The 19,443-nt window shown below is 37.9% G+C and overlaps 1 protein-coding gene across 7 annotated transcripts in view; it reads right to left on the reverse strand.

The window, feature by feature from the left end:
- Positions 1–19,443, reverse strand: part of DOCK4 (dedicator of cytokinesis 4) — a 471,214-nt gene that overhangs the window by 75,641 nt on the left and 376,130 nt on the right. For all 7 annotated transcript variants that reach the window (XM_003811224.6, XM_008963612.4, XM_034964844.2 and 4 more), the window contains exons 28-30: positions 10,188–10,263; positions 7,605–7,705; positions 7,126–7,184 (exon numbers count right to left, since the gene is read on the reverse strand). In XM_003811224.6, coding sequence (XP_003811272.2) covers positions 7,126–7,184; positions 7,605–7,705; positions 10,188–10,263 — 236 coding nt within the window. The remainder of the gene's footprint in view (positions 1–7,125; positions 7,185–7,604; positions 7,706–10,187; positions 10,264–19,443) is intronic.

Raw genomic sequence — 19,443 nt, forward strand, 5'->3', positions numbered from 1 at the left:
CCTTTTTTTTTTTTTTTTTTTTCAGACGGAGTCTCGCTCTGTTGCCCAGGCTGGAGTGCAGTGGTGCGATCTCAGCTCACTGAAAGCTCCGCCTCCTGGGTTCACGCCATTCTCCTGCCTCTGCCTCCCAAGTATCTGGGACTACAGGCGCCCATCAACACGCTCGGCTAATTTTTTTTTTTGTATTTTTAGTAGAGACGGGGTTTCACCATGTTAGCCAGGATAGTCTTAACCTCCTGACCTCATTATCTGCCTGCCTTGGCCTCCCAAAGTGCTGGGATTACAGGCGTGAGCCACCGTGCCCAGCCAGAATAAATACTTTCAAGACTGACAAACTCACTGAAATATAAATTCATAGCTCTCCCTATATTTTCCTCATTCTACCAACATATACAATTCCAGCCAGTAACTAGCGGCTAGCGTTTGCAATTCCTTCCCTCAGTTATTTTTGTCAGGGTAGAAAACCCGTGCAACCTGAACTTAATCACTCTTACTGTCATTTTAAAAAGCCTAAACCCACTAAACAGCTTATCAAGATGTCCTGGAAATTGAGTGGGGGGAAAGACAAAAGGGGGAAGAAAATTTCTGTTGGGGCAAAGGCTCACAAATTCTGAGATTAACAGGTCTTGCATTTGTTCCATAACCCTGCCTCATGAGATGGCTGCAGGGGCTCAAAGTCCAGCCACAGAGGCTGTGCCCCAGCAGAGCCCCAGCTATGCTCTCTCTGCTGCCTTGACACTGTGTAAGACACTAAACCTTTGCACAGCTTTTGGGTGTGTGTGAAAAAAGGGGGATGGAACAGAGAGGGAATACAAAATGAAACTGAATTTCCTGCCAGCCGGAATAGTTCTCCCATGCCTGAGTTGGTAGATGAGATTCAGAGCTTCTATGTTACTATCTTGGTCTTTAGTCTTTCCGGAGCCTGGCATCCCTTGGCCTCTCTAATGAAGACCATATTAGCATGCATTTGCTTGAGTACTTTTGAATCTCTTAAAAAAAATCTCTTCCACTTATGATATTTTACAATCAAATTTTCTTCAAATTTCTTTTTCATATGAAAAATTTCAAATGCACACAAAATCACAGAAAATAGTTAAAAAAAAAATCCATACATCCATCATCTAGCTTCAGTGATTATCAAGACTCTTGTCCTTCCCATTTTACCTAATACCCCAACTATTTTTTTTCTAGAGTACTTTAAAGCAGGCCTGAGACATTGTTATCAGTCTACTTGTACATACATCTGTAAGCATCTTTAACAGATAGGACATTTTACAAATATAGAACCCTAATGCCTTTATCACACCTAACAAAGAAATAAAAATTCCTTAAATTAATTAAAAACCCAGCCTATATTAAAATTTCCTTTGATGGTCTTAAAACATGTCATGTATAGCTGGTTTCTTTCAATCACAATTCAAACAAGGTCCATATACTACATTCTGCAGCCTGATTTTTTCCATTGACAGTTAAGAAGGTCAGAGAAGCCACACCTACATTTAAGTCATTGTGCAGGAATGCATGAGAATAGCTTATTTGCTGAAAACATACTTTGGGAACACGGAATCTGCAAACCTGAACAGGCTCTCCAACCACAGAAAATTTAATTCCTACAGAACCAGCAAAGCAATTTTGAGCTATGTATGGCAACAGCAAAATAAACTTCATTTAAATGGTTTCTTTTTAAACCATAGATTTAGTATACTTTCTCTACCTCTAATTGTTGGCCACATGGTCTTATTTTGAAGTATTTAGGGCACCTGCTACTTGGACTGTTGGAGTTTTATATTTATGCACACAGAACAGCCTGCTAGGGAAGTACTGATTTTTTTTTCTACAGCAGTTACAAGACACTGTGTTTGCAAACGTGGAACAAAGAGCTCACTTTATATTTAGTAAGAATGTTAGTTCATCTAAAAATAGAAAGAAAAACTTAACCTTGAAGAAAGATAAAAGCCAATACTGGAACATTCTAGTAAAGACTAACCTTTTTCTCTGTTCTTGCAAGTAGGGGTACAGATGGGTAAAGTTTTGGGGGAAAATATATGCCTTCCTCCGCCACGGCTCTTGATAGAACATTTTTTAGTCCTTCAACTTAGAAAATGAAAACGCTGAGGAATACCATATTTAAGAAAAGGTGTTTACTTATCACTAGTTGGCTTTTATGCTCCAAAAATACATTATTTTACCGAAACTGCAAATGAGATACCACCTCACACCCATTAGGATGACTACTGTCAAAAAACCAGGAAATAACAAATGCTGGAGAGAAAATGGAGAAACTAGAATGTGTGTGCTCTGTTGGTGAGAATGTAAAATGTTACAGCAGCTGTGGAGAACAGTTCCTCAAAAAATTAACAATAGAATTCCCATATGATCCAGCAATTCCACTTCTGGCTATATACCCAAAAGAACTGAAAGCCAGATCTCAGAGATATTTCATATGCCCACGTTCATAGCAGCACTATTCACAATAGACAAAAGGCAGAAGCAACCCAAATGTCCACTGAGGAATGAATGAATAAAGAAAATGTGGTCTATCCATACGACAGAATATTATTCGGCCTTAAAAAGGAAAATTTTGATACATGACAACATGAATGAATCTTGAGGACAATCTGTTAAGCAAAATAAGCCAGTTACAAAAAGATAAATTCTGTATGATTCCACTTATGTGAGGTACCTAGAGTAGTTAAATTCATAGAGACAGAAAGTAGAATGGTAGTACCAGGGGCTGGGGAGACAGGGGAATGAGAAGTTATTGTTTATTGGGTATAGAGTTTCAGCTTCACAAGATGAAAAGAGTTCTAGAGATGGATGGTGGTGATGGTTGCATTGCAATGTGAATATACTTAATATCACTGAGCTGTGGCCTGAAAAATAGTTAGAATGTACATTTATTTATATTTATTTTTATTTTTTTTGAGACAGAGTCTCGCTCTGTCCCCCATGCTGGAGTGCAATGGCGCGATCTTGGCTCACTGCAACCTCTGCCTCCCAGATTCAAGCAATTCTCCTGCCTCTGCCTTCCAAGTAGCTAGGATTACAGGCATATGCCACCACACCCAGCTAATTTTTATATTTTTAGCAAAGATAGGGTTTCGTCATGTTTGCCAGGCTGGTCTCGAACTCCTGACCTCACGTGATCCACCCACCTCAGCCTCCCAAAATGCTGGGATTACAGGTGTGAGCCACTGCACCCAACCAAGGTGTACATTTTATTTGTATTTTACCACAATTAAAAAATGTTTTAAAACTAAATTTTAATTATATGAGCAGGATGATGTGTTCAGTGCTCTGTATGCACTGGAGACAGGTAGCGTGACTTAAAGTTCCAGGCAAGTGCTCAAAGCCTTTCTGTCCCCAGGATCTACTGCTGTCTCACAAGGGAAGAAGAGAAGCCCTGCCTTGTTGACCTGTGGAGGACTATTTGTTGTCTTTGGACAACAAAACCTTTTGATTTTATTTCTATGTTCCCAACCAGACCTCACAGAACTAGGGCTGAAGCATGAACTAGCAGAGCCACGGATTCATTCCTATAGACATAAAAATGGGTGCTCACGGCCCTGCTTGCAAAAACTCCAAGACTGAGGCGACAGCAGAAGAGAAGTTAGAACTCGCTTCCTCCAGTTGTGTGAACTACAAATATACTAAAGGATCCAAATATTTACTAATTCAGAACAAAGGTTAAACTTTCTTAATGTAAATAATCATTATAAAAGCACATTTAATACTACAGACAAGTTATTATGTAATTTTAGAATTATAAAATATTTCAAGCACACACAACTAAATGTCTGTTAGATGATTTATGGTTAAAAATAACACTGTAAACATAAGCAGTTCTAGGTCTCATAGGGTTGAAAAATTGCTCACAGGTTGCTAAGGGATATAATGATCAGATTTTAAAATCCTACAGCTTTAAGTTTAAAAGCAGACAAGTCACTGAATTACATGTGTCTTTCCCCTCTGTGTCCTCAGTGGAATGGAAAAAAACAACATGTTTCTAGTATATGGAAGAATGTCAACACTTCAGAGGTAAACATCAATGACCAAATCTGATTTAAAAGTATTATCCAGTAAAATGTGTATTTCTAAATTAGACCAATTAGACAGTTTCAAGTGGAAAAAAGTATATTAAGTGGCCTTGGGCATTTCCTCCCTTCATCTTATTTTCTAAACGTTAGTGCATTTTGTATCTATTAAAAATATTGAGGATCTTGATTTATGAAATCATAAAAGCTTACTAGCTTTACTAAAACATGATGATGTTGTCTTTGTCAAGCTTTGTCATAGTTCGAACTAAATTGGACAAAATTTTAAAATATAAGATTTGAAAACTAAGATTTTAATAGGTGTGGACCATTTTTTCTTATGTCCTCCAAAATACTTGCATATATCCAGTGCTTCATAAACTTAGTCAAATTGAATTTACTGGACTGTTACATTAAAACATGGCAAATTTATAATTACCTGAATAAATTCTCTTACAGCATTCAAATTCTCAACATGACATATTTATAAGTAAACCAAATGATAACTAATGTACTTTGATATTCCTAAGTAACAAGCTGACTTAAGGCCTATAAGGGGTATCAAAATGTCACTCTGAATACTTAATTATTCTTCTCCTCATTTTATAAAAATATATGTTGGAAGAGAGGCTTTAACATTTCTGAATTTTTTCCAATTCTAGCTATTGCACAACAGCAACAAACTTTAAAATTCACCTAATATTTGGGAAGTCTTTGCAAAGTCTAGACACAACTCTTGGGAAATAATGCAGCAACCAAGGAATGAAGTAAAAATTTACGCTGACCCTACGCTTGAACCACATCATGCTGGGAATCTGTAAGTTGAGTATAAAGGAGGAGCCTTTTCTAACAGCGTCTTAGGATTGTGCTAGAGCTAAGTCTTTATGGCTGTAACAACAAAGAAAGAGGATAAACTAAAGCAGTGCTTTTCAGTTTTTAGCTAAGTACATAAGAATCACCTGGAAAACTTGCTAAAACAGACTGCTGTGCCCCAATCCCAGAGACTGTGTTTCAGTAGGTCTAAGGTGGAGTGAGAGATTTTGCATTTCTTACAAGCTTCCAAGGATGCTGATGCTACAGTATAACAAAATACTGCATTATAGGTATTGATATGCTCCAGAAATTTTCCATATTCTCTAGATCTCTGAGAAAAACAGAGAAGTAATTTAACATAAAAACCAGAGAGGCAGAAATAGTTTCATTTTAGAAGAAAGACAAAATAGAGGATAAAAGTTTATGAAGTATACAGTGACATGTTTAGGGAGATTACATGTGACAGCTTTATTTAGCAGCCCAAGGGTCATGGGCCTAAATGCATAGCTATTATGGTTTGGATACAGGTTTATGTGGAAATAACCATAGATGGCAATGCTGAGATGTATCTAGAACAGAAACTGGCCATTTTTTTTTAACATTCTTGTAACCGAACAGAATCTGTCCTGCTCTCATAATTTGAGCCCAGAAAAGAGCTTACACAACCACAAGTGCATTCAAACAGATTCAATGCAGCATTCTTTCAAAAACATCTTGCTAAATTAATGTCGAATGCAATATGGACACTACAAGGGCCTTGATCTTCTTTAGGAAAAACAAGGACACAAAGAATCAATGAAACCTGAAAACACTGAAGACTAAGAAGAGCAGTCTCCAAATAAGAAAACTATTTTTGAGCTGCAACTAAAGACAGACCATGATATCTTCTGGCTGGCCTTACATAGTTGAAGGTTGTTTTCAAGATGATAACTCTTTTTTTTTTTTTTGAGTCAGAGTCTCACTCTGTCACCCAGGCTGACGGAGTGTAATGGAGCGATCTTGGTTCACTGCAACCTCCACCTCCCAGGTTCAAGTGATTCTCCTGCCTCAGCCTCCCAAGTAGCTGAGATTACAGGTAACCCCCCACCACGCCTGGCTAATTTTTGTATTTTTAGTAAAGACAGGGTTTCACCATGTTGGCCAGGCTAGTCTCAAACTCCTGACCTCAAGTGATCTGCCCACTCCAGGCTCCCAAAGTGCTGGGATTACAGGCATGAGCCATTACTCCCAGCTTCATTATTTTTTTTTATTTTTTATCTTTTCTGAAATCACCAGCAAGCATTGAACACTGGGCTTAATTATATATACCAAGGCTCCTTCAAGTTGCTATGTATATTTGAGGAATATACATACCCTATTAAAAAAAAATCACCCTGTAATGATCCTGGTCAAAAATCAGTCTGTTAACATGAGTGGAAGTAAAACAATAATGGTTCTATTTTCATTCACAGAAAATAAATCCTTCCAATCTCCAAGTTGTACTTGGATAAGCCCAAGAGAAAAGATATTTTCAGGTCATTACGTATTCAACTCAAATAGGTCAATCATTTTAATAAATCAAAGAGGAGCATTAAGATGCAGTAATAGTAAATGAATACTAAAAACCTGCATAGTTAACATACCAAATGAAATAAGTTATAAATCTCTAGAAAGGGACCCTATGCCAATGAATTTTAAAACAATTTGTTTTCCAAATATTACTGTTTTCTATGCAACCAGATCTGTACTATCAATTTTCTGGAATAATATACTCTATCTGCTATAGCAGATTAACAAAATTGGATCCAACAGTTTCTTAGCAACTGCAGATGCTTTTAAAATCCTTTGGCTATACTCTTTATGATATAGGACAATGGTCTCAAGTTTTTAAGAGTAGTGACGTTCAAGTCAATGTTTCATGAAGTTTAACCTAAATTTATTATGATTCATAGCTTCAACTCAGAGTTCTAGAAATTTTGAGTTGTTACAGTTCCAAATTCTGAAAGGTTGCCTCATCGCTGGAAATATGTGTAATGTTGGAGCAATGCTAGATTATAAAATTTATCGTTAATTAATAATGAAACACACAAAGGTAAGGTGACTTTTCTTAGAGACCAATTTAAAGAATTTGTTGTAACCTCATTCAATGCCAAAGTGTCAATTACTTTCTATAGATGTTTATTGATTTAGACATTTGGTTTCACATGGTGTCACTGGTAAATTGCCTTTCTTCATTTGTACACTTCAAGGTACAGCGAGGAGCTGTATAGTAGATGTGGCTTCTCTTTTCCTCACTTACCTAGGTTTTGCCACATGCTGAAAATTTCACAACCCATTGTTACCCGCATGTCACCATACCTGAAATAGAACAAAAAACCAAACCTGATACAATGCCTCCAGAACAAGGAAGTATTTGTGTGTCTTTAGGATACAATCTATCATTCTGAATTAAAAGGCAAGGAGTTTTAATTAAAGACATTTAATATACATGTCACGATGCCTCTAAGTCAAATTCTGGTGTAAACCTTTTAGTAAAAGAGATCTGTTTCATAATTTTTTGCATCTACAGAAATTTTGAATCCTGAAAGAGCCAGGTCAAAACAATGTGCAAACATGTTTGAAATATTAAAACGTCCAGAAAAGACTGCTTCTTGACCCCTTGGTCACTGGTTCTTCACTGTGTGATTTCCAGTTATGCGCATTCTGATTTATGAATCATTTGAACTAAATACTCTTTAAGAGGCAACATTTCTCACCTGATTATACACTGATACTTACTTTTCTAACACCTTTTTCTTCTTGGAAGGTGTGAACATCTCCAACTGCAGACACAACTGGTTTATAAAAATGACTGCGAGGTAAAAGTAGGAATCCCAGATCTAAAACAAGAACAAGATATATCAATACTATGGTGTTACAAGCATATTGACAGGTGAAGTGACATAGTATTTTGGATTTGCTTCAAAAGTGGTTGAGGGTATAGTTGAAGTAAGACTGACCATGAGTTGATAATAGTTGAAGCTGGATATGGGTACCTCATGGGGGTTCATTATACTATTCTCTCTACTTGTACATATGCTTAAAATTTTCTAAAGCAAAGAAGTAACTAAATAAATAAGTACTATTATTATCTAGGTGTATATTGCTCCAAAGCTGTATTCCAGGTTTCACGAGCTTTTTGGTATATGCTAAAAGACAGATGTGTGGTTTCTCTTGTAATATGTCTGAGTATCTCCAAGAGGATGAGGTATAAGATGGATTTCTTTATTCCTGTGTGAGTTCATTTTTGGAACTCCTTTTAACGTAGAACTTGTAAAAAATGCATACACTTCTTCAGATATGCTAATTGCTTTAAATTCAGACATTATATAAAAATTCCCTGCCCAGGCAAATCTTTTAAGTTTTCTTATACCAAAAAACAGAATCAGAAAGAGATCTGAATAAAGTTCCCTGAAATAAACTTAGCAAAAAAAAAATAAAGGACATAATGGAAGGAACACACTTCTCCACTGACACCATGTAAAATTAAAGACATAACAAACCAGGAGACATATGACACAGAATCAGTATCTGTTATACGTAAATAGCTCTTACAAATAAAAAAGAATATAATAAAACCCTAAGTAAAATAATGAATGAAAGTCAAGAACAGTCCAGGTGCGGTGGCTCATGCCTGCAATCCCAGCACTTTGGGAGGCCGAGGCGGGTGGATCACAAGGTCAGGAGTTCGAGACCAGCCTGGCCAACATGGTGAAACCCCGTCTATACTAAGAATACAAAAATTAGGCAGGTGTGGTGGTGCGCTCCTGTGGTCCCAGCTACTCAGTAGGCTGAGGCAGAAGAATTGCTTCAACCTGGGGGGCAGAGGTTGCAGTGAGCCGAGATTGCGCCACTGCACTCCAGACTGGGCGACAGAGGGAGATTCTGTCTCAAAATTAAAAAAGAAAAAAAAAAGTCAAGAATAGACAATTCATAAAAATATGAATTTTGATCAATGACTAGTAACTAGTCAATAAGTAATAATTAGTGAGAAATGTAAATTAAAGCAAACAGGATTTTTCTCTTTATCTGTCAGAAAAAAAATCTCTTCTAATGTTGGTGTAGCTGCAGGAAAAGAAGCAATCAAATGTAATTGGTACAACCTTTCACTCAACAATTCCACTAATAAATATTTATCCAAAGAAATAATTAAGGGCCAGGCGTGGTGACTCATGCCTGTAATCCCAACACTTTGGGAGGCTGAGGCAGGCAGATTACCTGAGGTCAGGAGTTCAAGGCCAGCCTGGCGAACATGGCAAAACCCCATACTACTACTAAAAATAAAAAAAAAATTAGCCGGGCATGGTGGCGTGTGCCTGTAATCCCAGCTATTCTAGAGGCTGAGGCAAGAGAATCGCTTGAACCTGGGAGGCGGAGGTGGCAGTGAGCCGAGATTGCGCCACTGCATTCCAGCCTGGGCAACAGAGCAGGACTCTGTCTCAAAAACAAAACAAAACAAAACCAGAAACAAAAAAAGAACCAAAGAAATAATTAGGGATATATGCCAAGTTTTATTTTACAAGAATGTATATAAAATGAGTAATTTATAAGAATGAAATATGAAATTTTGGTATACTATAAGCTATGACATAGACAAATATTATGTAACTATTAAAATTCCTTTTTTATTGTATTTGTGCTGTTTTGTATTTTCTTATTATCCAATAAGGAAATTTTATAAAAATGTTTAATATGAAATATGTTATTCAAAACAGAGTAAGAAGAAAGATGCCCAAAACAAAGAACCACCATTGAGGAAGAAAGCCAAGATAGGCACTGCTCATCTTTGTTTGCTGTTTATCACTTGCTATTTGAAAAATAGTACATCAAGAATTTGTAGGCACCCAGGCATATCACATTATATCATAGATATACAGAGGGTTCTGCCTTAAAGAACCTTACCAATGTTTCATTTTTTTCTTTTCATTAATTCATTCTAAAAAATGGGAAGACAAAGAAATAAGAAACTAAAGGGTTTACTTTGTAAACATTTTCTTCATATAAACTCCATTTCTAAAAAGTAAACAACACTATGTTCTGAGTCTCCTTTGTCATAAACAGGGATCATACAGAAAAGAGCAAGAATTAAAATGTATAGTAACAATAAAAAACTATCTCCTTTTAAGTGCTATGATTTAAGCGCTATGATCTCCTTTTAAGCGCTATGTGAACAGTCTTCATCTGTTCACAAATATAATGAAAACTGTTCTAATATTACTTATAGTTAAAACTAATATGGCCCAAGAAAATGTTAGGTAATTTCCTATAATACAATGTGATTCTTTTAGCCCAAGCAGGAGAGTCATATAAATGAATGCTTACCTTATAATCAAAGTTTTCATTTAAGAAGTTCTTACGAAGTGCATCTGAGAGGTATAGAACTGTTGTAATAATAACACTAGTGATAAAAAAAAATGACAAGGTGAAAACTTCGTATTAGTGAAAATCATTTAGTATACAAGAATAAAAACCTACTAAGATAAAACCTTCTTCAGTAAGCATCTGCAGCAATATTAAATAATTCATATCTGAAACAAAAAAGAGACGACAGGTCAATAAAAGGGGAAGAAATCTATCACTGAAGTCAGGACCTTTGTAAACTGATACACGAAAGATCTATGAATTCATATGGCTCAGAGAGAAATATATTATCACCTTGATGTTTTGTAATGTTTTTTGTTAATTTCCAAACAAAGCAAAATGATTTACTACAAACATAACATTTCATATTTTTCTGTTTTTGAGACAGGGTCTTGCTCTGTTGTCCAGGCTGGAGTGCAGTGGCATGATCATAGCTCACTGCAGCCTCAAACTCTTGGGCTCAAGTGATCCTCCTGCCTCAGCCTCCCAAGTAGCTGGGTCTACAGGTGCATGCTGCTGTGTCCAGCCAAATGGTTTTTCAGTTTTTCTGAGACAGGTTCTCACTCTGTTGACCAGGCTGGTCTTGAAATCCTGACCTCAAGCTATCCTCCTGTCTGGGCCTCCCCAAGTGCTAGGATTACAGGCAACATTCCATATTTGATTATCATAAAAGAAAGCCATGCTTTTTAAAATGCAGAGGAAAAAATGGAGCCCAAAGACAAAATAGATAGGAAAAAATAATAGAATACATTGAGTATTTATTAGACTTCTCTCTGTTCTCCCCTGTTTAAAGTATTAGAGGGCATGCAAGAGCTATAGAAGGCAGATTCCCTCTTTAAGGGCGACAAGACTGCCACTAAAGAAACAATTACAGACTGTGAAATTGTCTATAACCCAGTACTAAGCTGTGTGAAACCGACAATGTTACAGACATTCACAGAAAGGGTCATCTCCAGGGCAGGAGAAATCAGGAAAAGCCTGACCAATACAGCCACAGGTAGCTCGCTGGGGAGATTTTAAAAAGAAGGATTTGATGAGCATTCTTGGTTAGTTCTAGAGCTCTGCAATTTGTTCAAAATCTGCTAATTTTTATAACCAGGAGATAAATATTTAAAGTTGAACATATTTCCAATAGGTTCACTTAATGTTTAACACAGCATTATACTAAAGCAAGATTAGCCACCCCCTGAGCTACTATAAACTGAGGACCAATATATAAATTGTCGATATTTAAAATTTCTTTGACCTTTTCTGAGATGCATGTGTAATGAGTGTGTGATATGATAAAGCCTCAGTTCTCTTCATGGGATTTGCAATTGGAGGATGTATTTATGTCACCCTAGGTAAAATGAAAAAACAAAAGAAAACAAAATACACTATCAACTTCAAACCCTGGTTATCTTGCTAATATAGATTATATTTACTAGTTAGAAAAATATAGACTTTGAAAGACATAAATATTCATTATTGTTATCTGCTGGGAAACTCACTATTATAGCTTTCTTGTGGGGTAGCGAAACATTAACAAGGGTAAGTTGATGGTTGAATGTGGAAGTTCAAGGTAACGAAAAGGAAACAAGACAACCACGATTTCATGGGCATTCGCTCTACCATGAACAGGCACTGTTACATGCGTGTGCATTTTACATACGTCATATGTACCTTTCAGTGAATCTTATTATTAAATTTAAGTATAATAAAAACCTATGAGATCGAGAAGTCTTGTGGTTTCTTCAGTCCCCTAAATGGCAGATATCATCAGTGCAAGTCATATCAAAGAGATACATCACCTGCAAATGATGGTATAATGCGGCAATTTCCCAAAGACACTGGAAAAATCAATGATAACTGAAGACATCATTACTGTTCCAAAGTATTTTACTCAAGTTTTACTATATGAAACTGAAGCTGAATCACCAGAAAATGAAAGGCTATCAGGCAAGGAAGTTGTTCTTGCCTAGCATCCAGTAAGATCATTGGACTCCTAAGTTTAAAGAAGAAAAATCTGTATGCTTAACATGTGGTTATAAGCACAAACTTTCTGCTTTGATGTTCAACGAGAAATACACACAGTCCCACTACACCTGGGGTTTACATTAAAAATCACCTTGTGGTCCACAGTTTCAGCTTAGATTGATGTTCAGACACAATACCTCTGGTGTTAGTGAAATATGACATATCTGGAATTTAGACTATCACGCCAAATGTCACAGAAAGGAGCTAACAAACTCAATCTTCCAAGGGAGAGAGAAGTTATTCCATGGCAAAGATTACCAAATTGTTATTTACATGGTGGATCCCAAACACACAAAATATATTTGTGGCTTTTTGAAGTACACTTGCTGGTAAACAACATGGAATCTCTGTGGCCTTACTATGGAACAGTTGCTCTCAACCTGCCCCGGGCCCTAGAATCACCTGGGAGCTTTTAAAATACAATGCTGGGTCACATCGCCAGAGACTACTGATTGGTCTGGGCTACAGTCAGAACATCAGGATTGTCAAAGCTCCCAAGTGATTCTTATGGTGTACCCAGAGCTGAGAACCACTGCTCTACCTTAGATCAGTGCTTCTCAAACTTTAACAGGTACCTGGTGATCTAGTTAAAGTGCAGATGATCCAGCAACCCTGGAGTGGGACTGGAGATTCTGCACTTCTAACAAGCTCCAGCCGATGCTAATGCTGTTGGTTTGCAACCACCCATTGAAGAGCAAGGCTCTGGAGTGGCCAGAGTCAGAAATATTCCCACAAATTCTGCTTCAGCATTCTCCTGACTTCTGGAATATTAGGATGATTCATATGGGGCTTGCAGTTCTTATTTCTAGATTGAACACCTCACCCTCTTATCAGGGCTGCCTTACCATTAGGCAGAAAGAGGCACAGGGCATTGGGCCTGTGAGCCTTTCAGGGACTTTCGAAAACATTGAGACCTGAAAGAATGTTATGCAACCAAACTGAAATTGCAAAATAAAAAGTAAAAATAATGACTAATCACATGTCCACAGAAAGTGACACGATGACTTTCATTAACTGTCCAATTTTAATATTTATGCAATTTTTAAATTATAGATTATTTTAAAATTTTACAATTCCTAAATATAGTATACATAAATGCTGAGAAATCACAGCCAATCAAAATTAAATTATTTTACTTGATAAGCAATAATTAAGAAGCAAATATAAAAAATACTTTTAATTTTTTTCTTCAGCAAAATTGTATCTAATGTGGCATGTGGGTCCATTTAGTGTTTGATAGGATGAGGAGTAGGGCCTCCAAAAATATGACTGCTCAGGGCTAGAAAGATCTTAAAAGGACTATTCAAATGCTTTTCTTTCATACCTATAACATTCAGCCCAAGCCATCAAGGCAGTTCCCAGAGCTTTCTATGGTAACTCATCACTGACATCATTTCCTAACACACAGGTCTCTAAGCCAGCCAGAGACATTTACACATTATTGCTCCTTCATTTTAGTGGATACCTGTGGTGTTTAGGGACCTTTCTTTACTTGTTTCAATTTATCCAAAACCATGTGGATTCTCTGGTTTCATTCTTTTACTCATGACTCAGTGTTTGAATATGGGGATATTGCAAATCTCAGTGCTCCAACTCAATAGTCAAAAAAGATTTTCAATATGCTACCACAAACAGCCAAATTACTGATTTATTTATTGATTGATTGATTTCCTTCCTTCCTCCCCCTCCCCTCCTTTTTCTCTCTCTCTGTTCTCCTTCTTTCTGATGGAGTCTCCCTGTCACCCAGGCTGGAGTGCAGTGGTGTGATCTCTGCTCACTGCAACCTCTGCCTCCCACGTTCAAGTGATTCTCTTGTCTCAGCCTCCCAAGTAGCTGGGATTACAGGTGCCTGCCACTGCGCCAGGCTAATTTTTGTATTTTTAGTTGAAGTGGGGTTTTGCCATGTTGGCCAGGCTGGTCTCAAACTCCTGACCTTAAGTGATCTGCCCGCCTTGGCCCCACTGTGTGTGGCCCAAATTACTGATTACTGCCACAGCAAGGCATGCAGTAGGATCATTTTTGACAATCATAATCTACAGGCACAGCATGGTAAAATTTATGTATAAAAGAAAAACTGGTGTACATGAAATCAAAGTTATTGCTTTATGGTTTTCCAGTTGCCACCTCATTTTGGGCTTAAGAAATAACTTCAAGCAACCCTATTTCTTCCTCTCACTCTCACCCAGGAAAGCTTATCTCCCATAATTTTTTTTAATTACTCCAATTTGATAATCTGCTCATACACAAGCCCGTCTCCAAAAATCATATATGGACTGAGAGAAATACCTTTGTGGATAAACTGGGTCTCGACAATATTGATGTTTATACAATGAAAAACTAAGGACATCTAAACCTAGAGTCCAGCAATTTCCCTACAACCTGGTGGATTAATTGGGGCAGCAAAAAATCAACACAAAGACATTTCGGGGAGATGAAATTCGTGGATAACCAATGTGGGAATGCATCTAAACTAGTGGTTCTCAAACTTCAGCATGCATGAGAATCACCCAAAGGATGCTTAAGACTGCAGGGTCTTACCACTACCTATGGCTTTGGAGGTTTGCAACCAGGCCCAACCAGGTGATTCTGATGCGTGTGGTCATCCTTCTTATTTTGAAGACTGGTGTTACACATGGAAGAGAAGACAAGGAAGGGCTGGAACTTAGAGAGCAATGGCATCTGGGAATTTGGCCTTTTTTACCACTGCATCCACAGGGGCAGAGACTAGTAAGTGTGTGTTAAATGACTGTGGCCTCATGACTACATTTGAGTCTATGCTTTGTTATACTTGTTTGCCATATTAGATGACTCTAAAATGTGAAGCTTATACAACTTTTAATTTTATTTATTTATTTATTTTTAGCTATTTTGAACAGACTGAAATTAAGACAGGCAAAGCTGATCCAAGTGGAGGGCACAGAATCAGCTAAAGCAGGGAAGCAGAGAAAGGAGTGATTTTGCTTTCAGTCAATGGGGCACGCAGTGTGGATGAAGCAAAAAGAATGGGAAAGGATTTACACAGAGTGACTGTGAAAACTCTTTTGACCAGTACTCCACTGGGCAGTACTGGTAGAAAATCACTCATATGGCAACAGCCTCTGTTTTGACCTCTTAGGCTTAAACCCTAAGAAAGCCTTTCCTTCACGCATTCATTCTCTCTACCAGCTCCTCACAACTCACCTGGAGGAGATGGATTGTGCAAGCAATTCTTTTGTCATTATTTGCTGTAACTATTCAAGTTTGGCACATTCAGCATAGTAATATATAGTTTTGATAAAAAATAAGTATCTATTATCTCCCTGAACAGTAAAAGCCTTTAAGGATAACTACACTTAATTAAAAAAGTCACAATCAAAACAACAGTAGCTGTGTCAATGGATGCTCAGCAGATTAGCTACTCTACCACTCAAGTTTTCAGGGTCAGTGGCACGTATTCCACCTTCCTTCCTGTTATTATGGATAAACTGTCGACGCTCCTACCTTTCTTTGTGTGCACTAGATCAATGCTGCTCTAAGTGCGGGAAGCTTCCTTCCTTGAGAAAGTCTTACCACAAAAAACAATGTCAGTTTAATTAAACTGCATGCTTACACTGAAGATTTATTTTTACGTGCAAGCTTGTCATGGACAGGTAGCAGTTAGTTCTTGGGCTGGCATACCTAGCAACCTTGCATGCAATCCTATCCCTGCTTGCCCAAGGACATTGCTCTTTTAATTATCCCTGTTTTCTTTAGCACCAATATTTCTGTCTTTTACTAACAGGGCCATGCCTATTAGTAAATCAACATGCTGTAATATCCCATATTCTAAAAGGAATCCCAGTCCTCACATCTCCTTCCAGATACAGCCCTGTTTCTATGCTCCCTTTGACAGCAAAACTCTTCCTGTAATTACTATTTTCAGTTTCTCAACTCCTATTCACTCTAATTAGGTTTTCCTTTTCACCACTCCACTGAAACAACACGTCATGGTCACCAATATCTACCACACTGCCAAATCCTGGGACCAATTGTCTGTCCACATCACCACCAACCTCCCAGCAGCTCTAGATACTGCTTCCTTCTTGAAATGCTTTCTTCACAGGATACTGTACTCTGCTGGTTCTCATCTTACATCATAGGCTGCTCTTTTTCAGTCTTCTTCACTGGATACCTCTCCACTTCCTGACCTTTAAAACGTGGCATGCCCCAGGGCTCAGTCCTGTCTTTTTCTCTTTTCAGTCTGCACTTTCTTCCTCAGTGCTCTTGTTCAGTTCCAAGGTTTCAAATCCTCACCATATGCTGAAGAGCCCAAACGCACATGTCCAGCCCCAACATCATCCCTGAGCTCCACACAAGCATGTCTAGCTTTCCCTTCTACATCTCCACTCGAATATCTAGTACACCTCAAACTTATGTTCAACATGGAATTCTTCACTTCTCTCATCCCCAATGCTACTCCTCTCTCCATTTTTTCCACCTAGGTGAATGGCACCACAATTCATCCTTTTACTTAGGCCAAGCATCTAAGGAACACCTTCCATTACTTTTCTTCTCTCCCACCCACACCCAGTCACTTGCAAGTCTTATCATCCTTATTTCCAAAGCCAGTCCTCTCACTACCTTCATTGCTATCCGCCCATCCAAGCCATCATCAACATCTCTTACCTGGATGGCTGCAGTAAGCTCCTAACTGGTTCTCCCTGGTTTCTCTTTGGTCTCTTCACATATCAATATCTGGGTTCTGTCTTCCTCCACCAACCTCATCTTTACTGGTTCCTTCTCTCCCCACATTTCAGCCACACTAACAGTCTTTCAGTTCCTTGAGTGTGCCACATTTACTCTGGCCACAGGGCCTTTGTAGATGCTACCTACTGATAGAATCATTATTCCTTTGCTGTTTGTTACCCCCTGCTTAGCTTTCAGTTCAAGCTTCACTCCTTCATGAAAGACCCCTCCTATTCTAGTCCAGAACAATGTTCACTTCATAACACCCTCATATCACTGTGCTCTTTGTCTTTATAGTACTTATTTTACACATTAGGCACTGGAAAATACTGGCTGAATAAATGGGTCAGTAAATGAATGGACAACCTCTCTAAGAAACTTTGATTTAACAAATCGCTTTTTGGCTACGTAGATCTCATTTGAAACCCAAGTTGGTTAGTGCATGATATGTTTGAGGCCAACATGCACACAAGATAACCAAAATAAAGACCTGAAATTTCAACTGAAGAGAGAGGGAGTTTTTACCTTCCTCAGTAAGCAAGTGTGTTATAAGGTTTTTCTTCTTGAAAATATGTATAAAGCTGTGACTTTATTTTTGTACTTTATTTCACAATGTGTATGGGAAGGGGGTGGAGAGAAGCTTGTCTCAAAGAGTCCTGTATTTTTGGTACTTAATTTTCATCTTCCTTATGTTCCTTCTTTCTTAGATTGAGCAGTTGTTGTCATCAGAAACATCTACCAGGAACTTACAGGGGGTCATGAGATAGCTCTACAGCGAACAAGAAAGAGAAGAAATGCTTCTTGCCCTGGCAGAATTATGAGTGGGCACACTTGCTATGTTATACAATATTAGGCATGCAGTAGAAAAAAACAAGGAACCATACAAATCACCAGGTGTCTGGTCACAAACTCTGGCAGAGCTTCACACAAAGCAGGCAAGCTACAAGATTTGGAACAACACAGCTTATAGATGAAAGTTAAAGGCATTTAATTTACTTGAAAACAGAGGAAGAAAGGACCAACACATAAAAGAACATTCATTTTGAGGGATGAGCAATTCCATTGACTTCAAGGGTAGAGCAATGGTGACTTCTCAGCCACCTGCTATCAATTTGACATGTATTAAGCACACGACTGGGTTAATAAAAGTGGGAGTTTGGGTTAAAATGCCCCTTTGAGAGGCCCTGAACAAATGTTCGTCTAAGAAAGTTGAAACTATGGAAGAAAAGGTGGTCAACTTCAGAGACATAGATGTAACTCCTGCAACGTGCTTCAACATGGTTTAGCCAAGCGGAAACTTTTTCTTCCTAGCGTATGCTCTTTAACGTATTTAAGATGTCCTTAACATCTTTCAGAAATCTACTTTTCTACCAATATTATATGGGTTAATATTTTTCATAGATAAAGCACAAATAGTAGAGGGCTAATTTTCAGACTATGCTGCATTTATGAAGCAAAGCAAACCTCATCTGCTTTCATGACTTGAATGGAGGAGAATGGTTAGAGACTATTAAAAGAGGAGAGGAGAGGAAAGAAGAGGCAAGAGCAAGAACATACAGCAGACTGGCTGCTCCAACTTGGCAGTGGTCTCTCTAGTTCCTGGAGTCCTGTCCATGAATGAGGTTGGACTTGCAGCCACCAGCCATTGCCAGTGGAGAGGCAGCGCCAGACTCCTACCAGCACTCACATGGGTGGCAATGGAATGAAGTCACCACATTTAGCAAAGGGTGATGGCACATTTCTTGGGTTTGCTATGGGAGTAACCTTCTGTTTAAATGTATTACACAGAGCTCATCTCTAACAAAATCATCTTCCTATTTGGTTAACACTGTAAATGAAAATTCTCAACAGTGTGTGTTTACTCAAAGGTAGAATCTATACTCTCAGACTGCTATCCATTTGTGTGACCATAAAGTCTTTAAAAGTGAAGTAACGATAGGGCAGAGAGAGGCAGTATTTAATATCAAAAAGCCACATGGTTGTCACAATTTTAGGCAAGCTTAAGCAGAAATTGTATATGTAAGGAATAAAATGTCAATGTTACTTTCAGTTTGAATTTCTACCACTGAAATTTTAATTCAATCCAAAATATTCCTCTGCACATGAGTCAGGCAGAATGACCAAATGTTGATGCTGCCTGATGATGATGTCCATAGCCTGGACCTCTTCCCATCTGGCTCCTTGGATTACCTCACAGCCCTTCCCAGGTACCCAGAATGTTTGCTCTTTGGTTATAAGGCCAGATGAATGAGCAAAAACTCCCACCTACATCTGTAGCATGCGGACAACCAAATGAATAGATATTTGATTCTACTCACAGATATCAAACTAAATATGTTAAATTCTAAAGAGAGCTATTTCAACAGTCTCAATTAATCTTCAAAATGGAAAAGCTGCTTCTGTACTTATGTAAAATATAATATGCTATGTTATACTATTTGTTACTTCACAAAGTTTTTAACACATCATTTTAACACCTCCAAGTCTATAAATGTAT

This window comes from Pan paniscus, chromosome 6, assembly GCF_029289425.2.
Source record: "Pan paniscus chromosome 6, NHGRI_mPanPan1-v2.0_pri, whole genome shotgun sequence".
NCBI classification, from domain to species: Eukaryota; Metazoa; Chordata; class Mammalia; order Primates; family Hominidae; genus Pan; species Pan paniscus.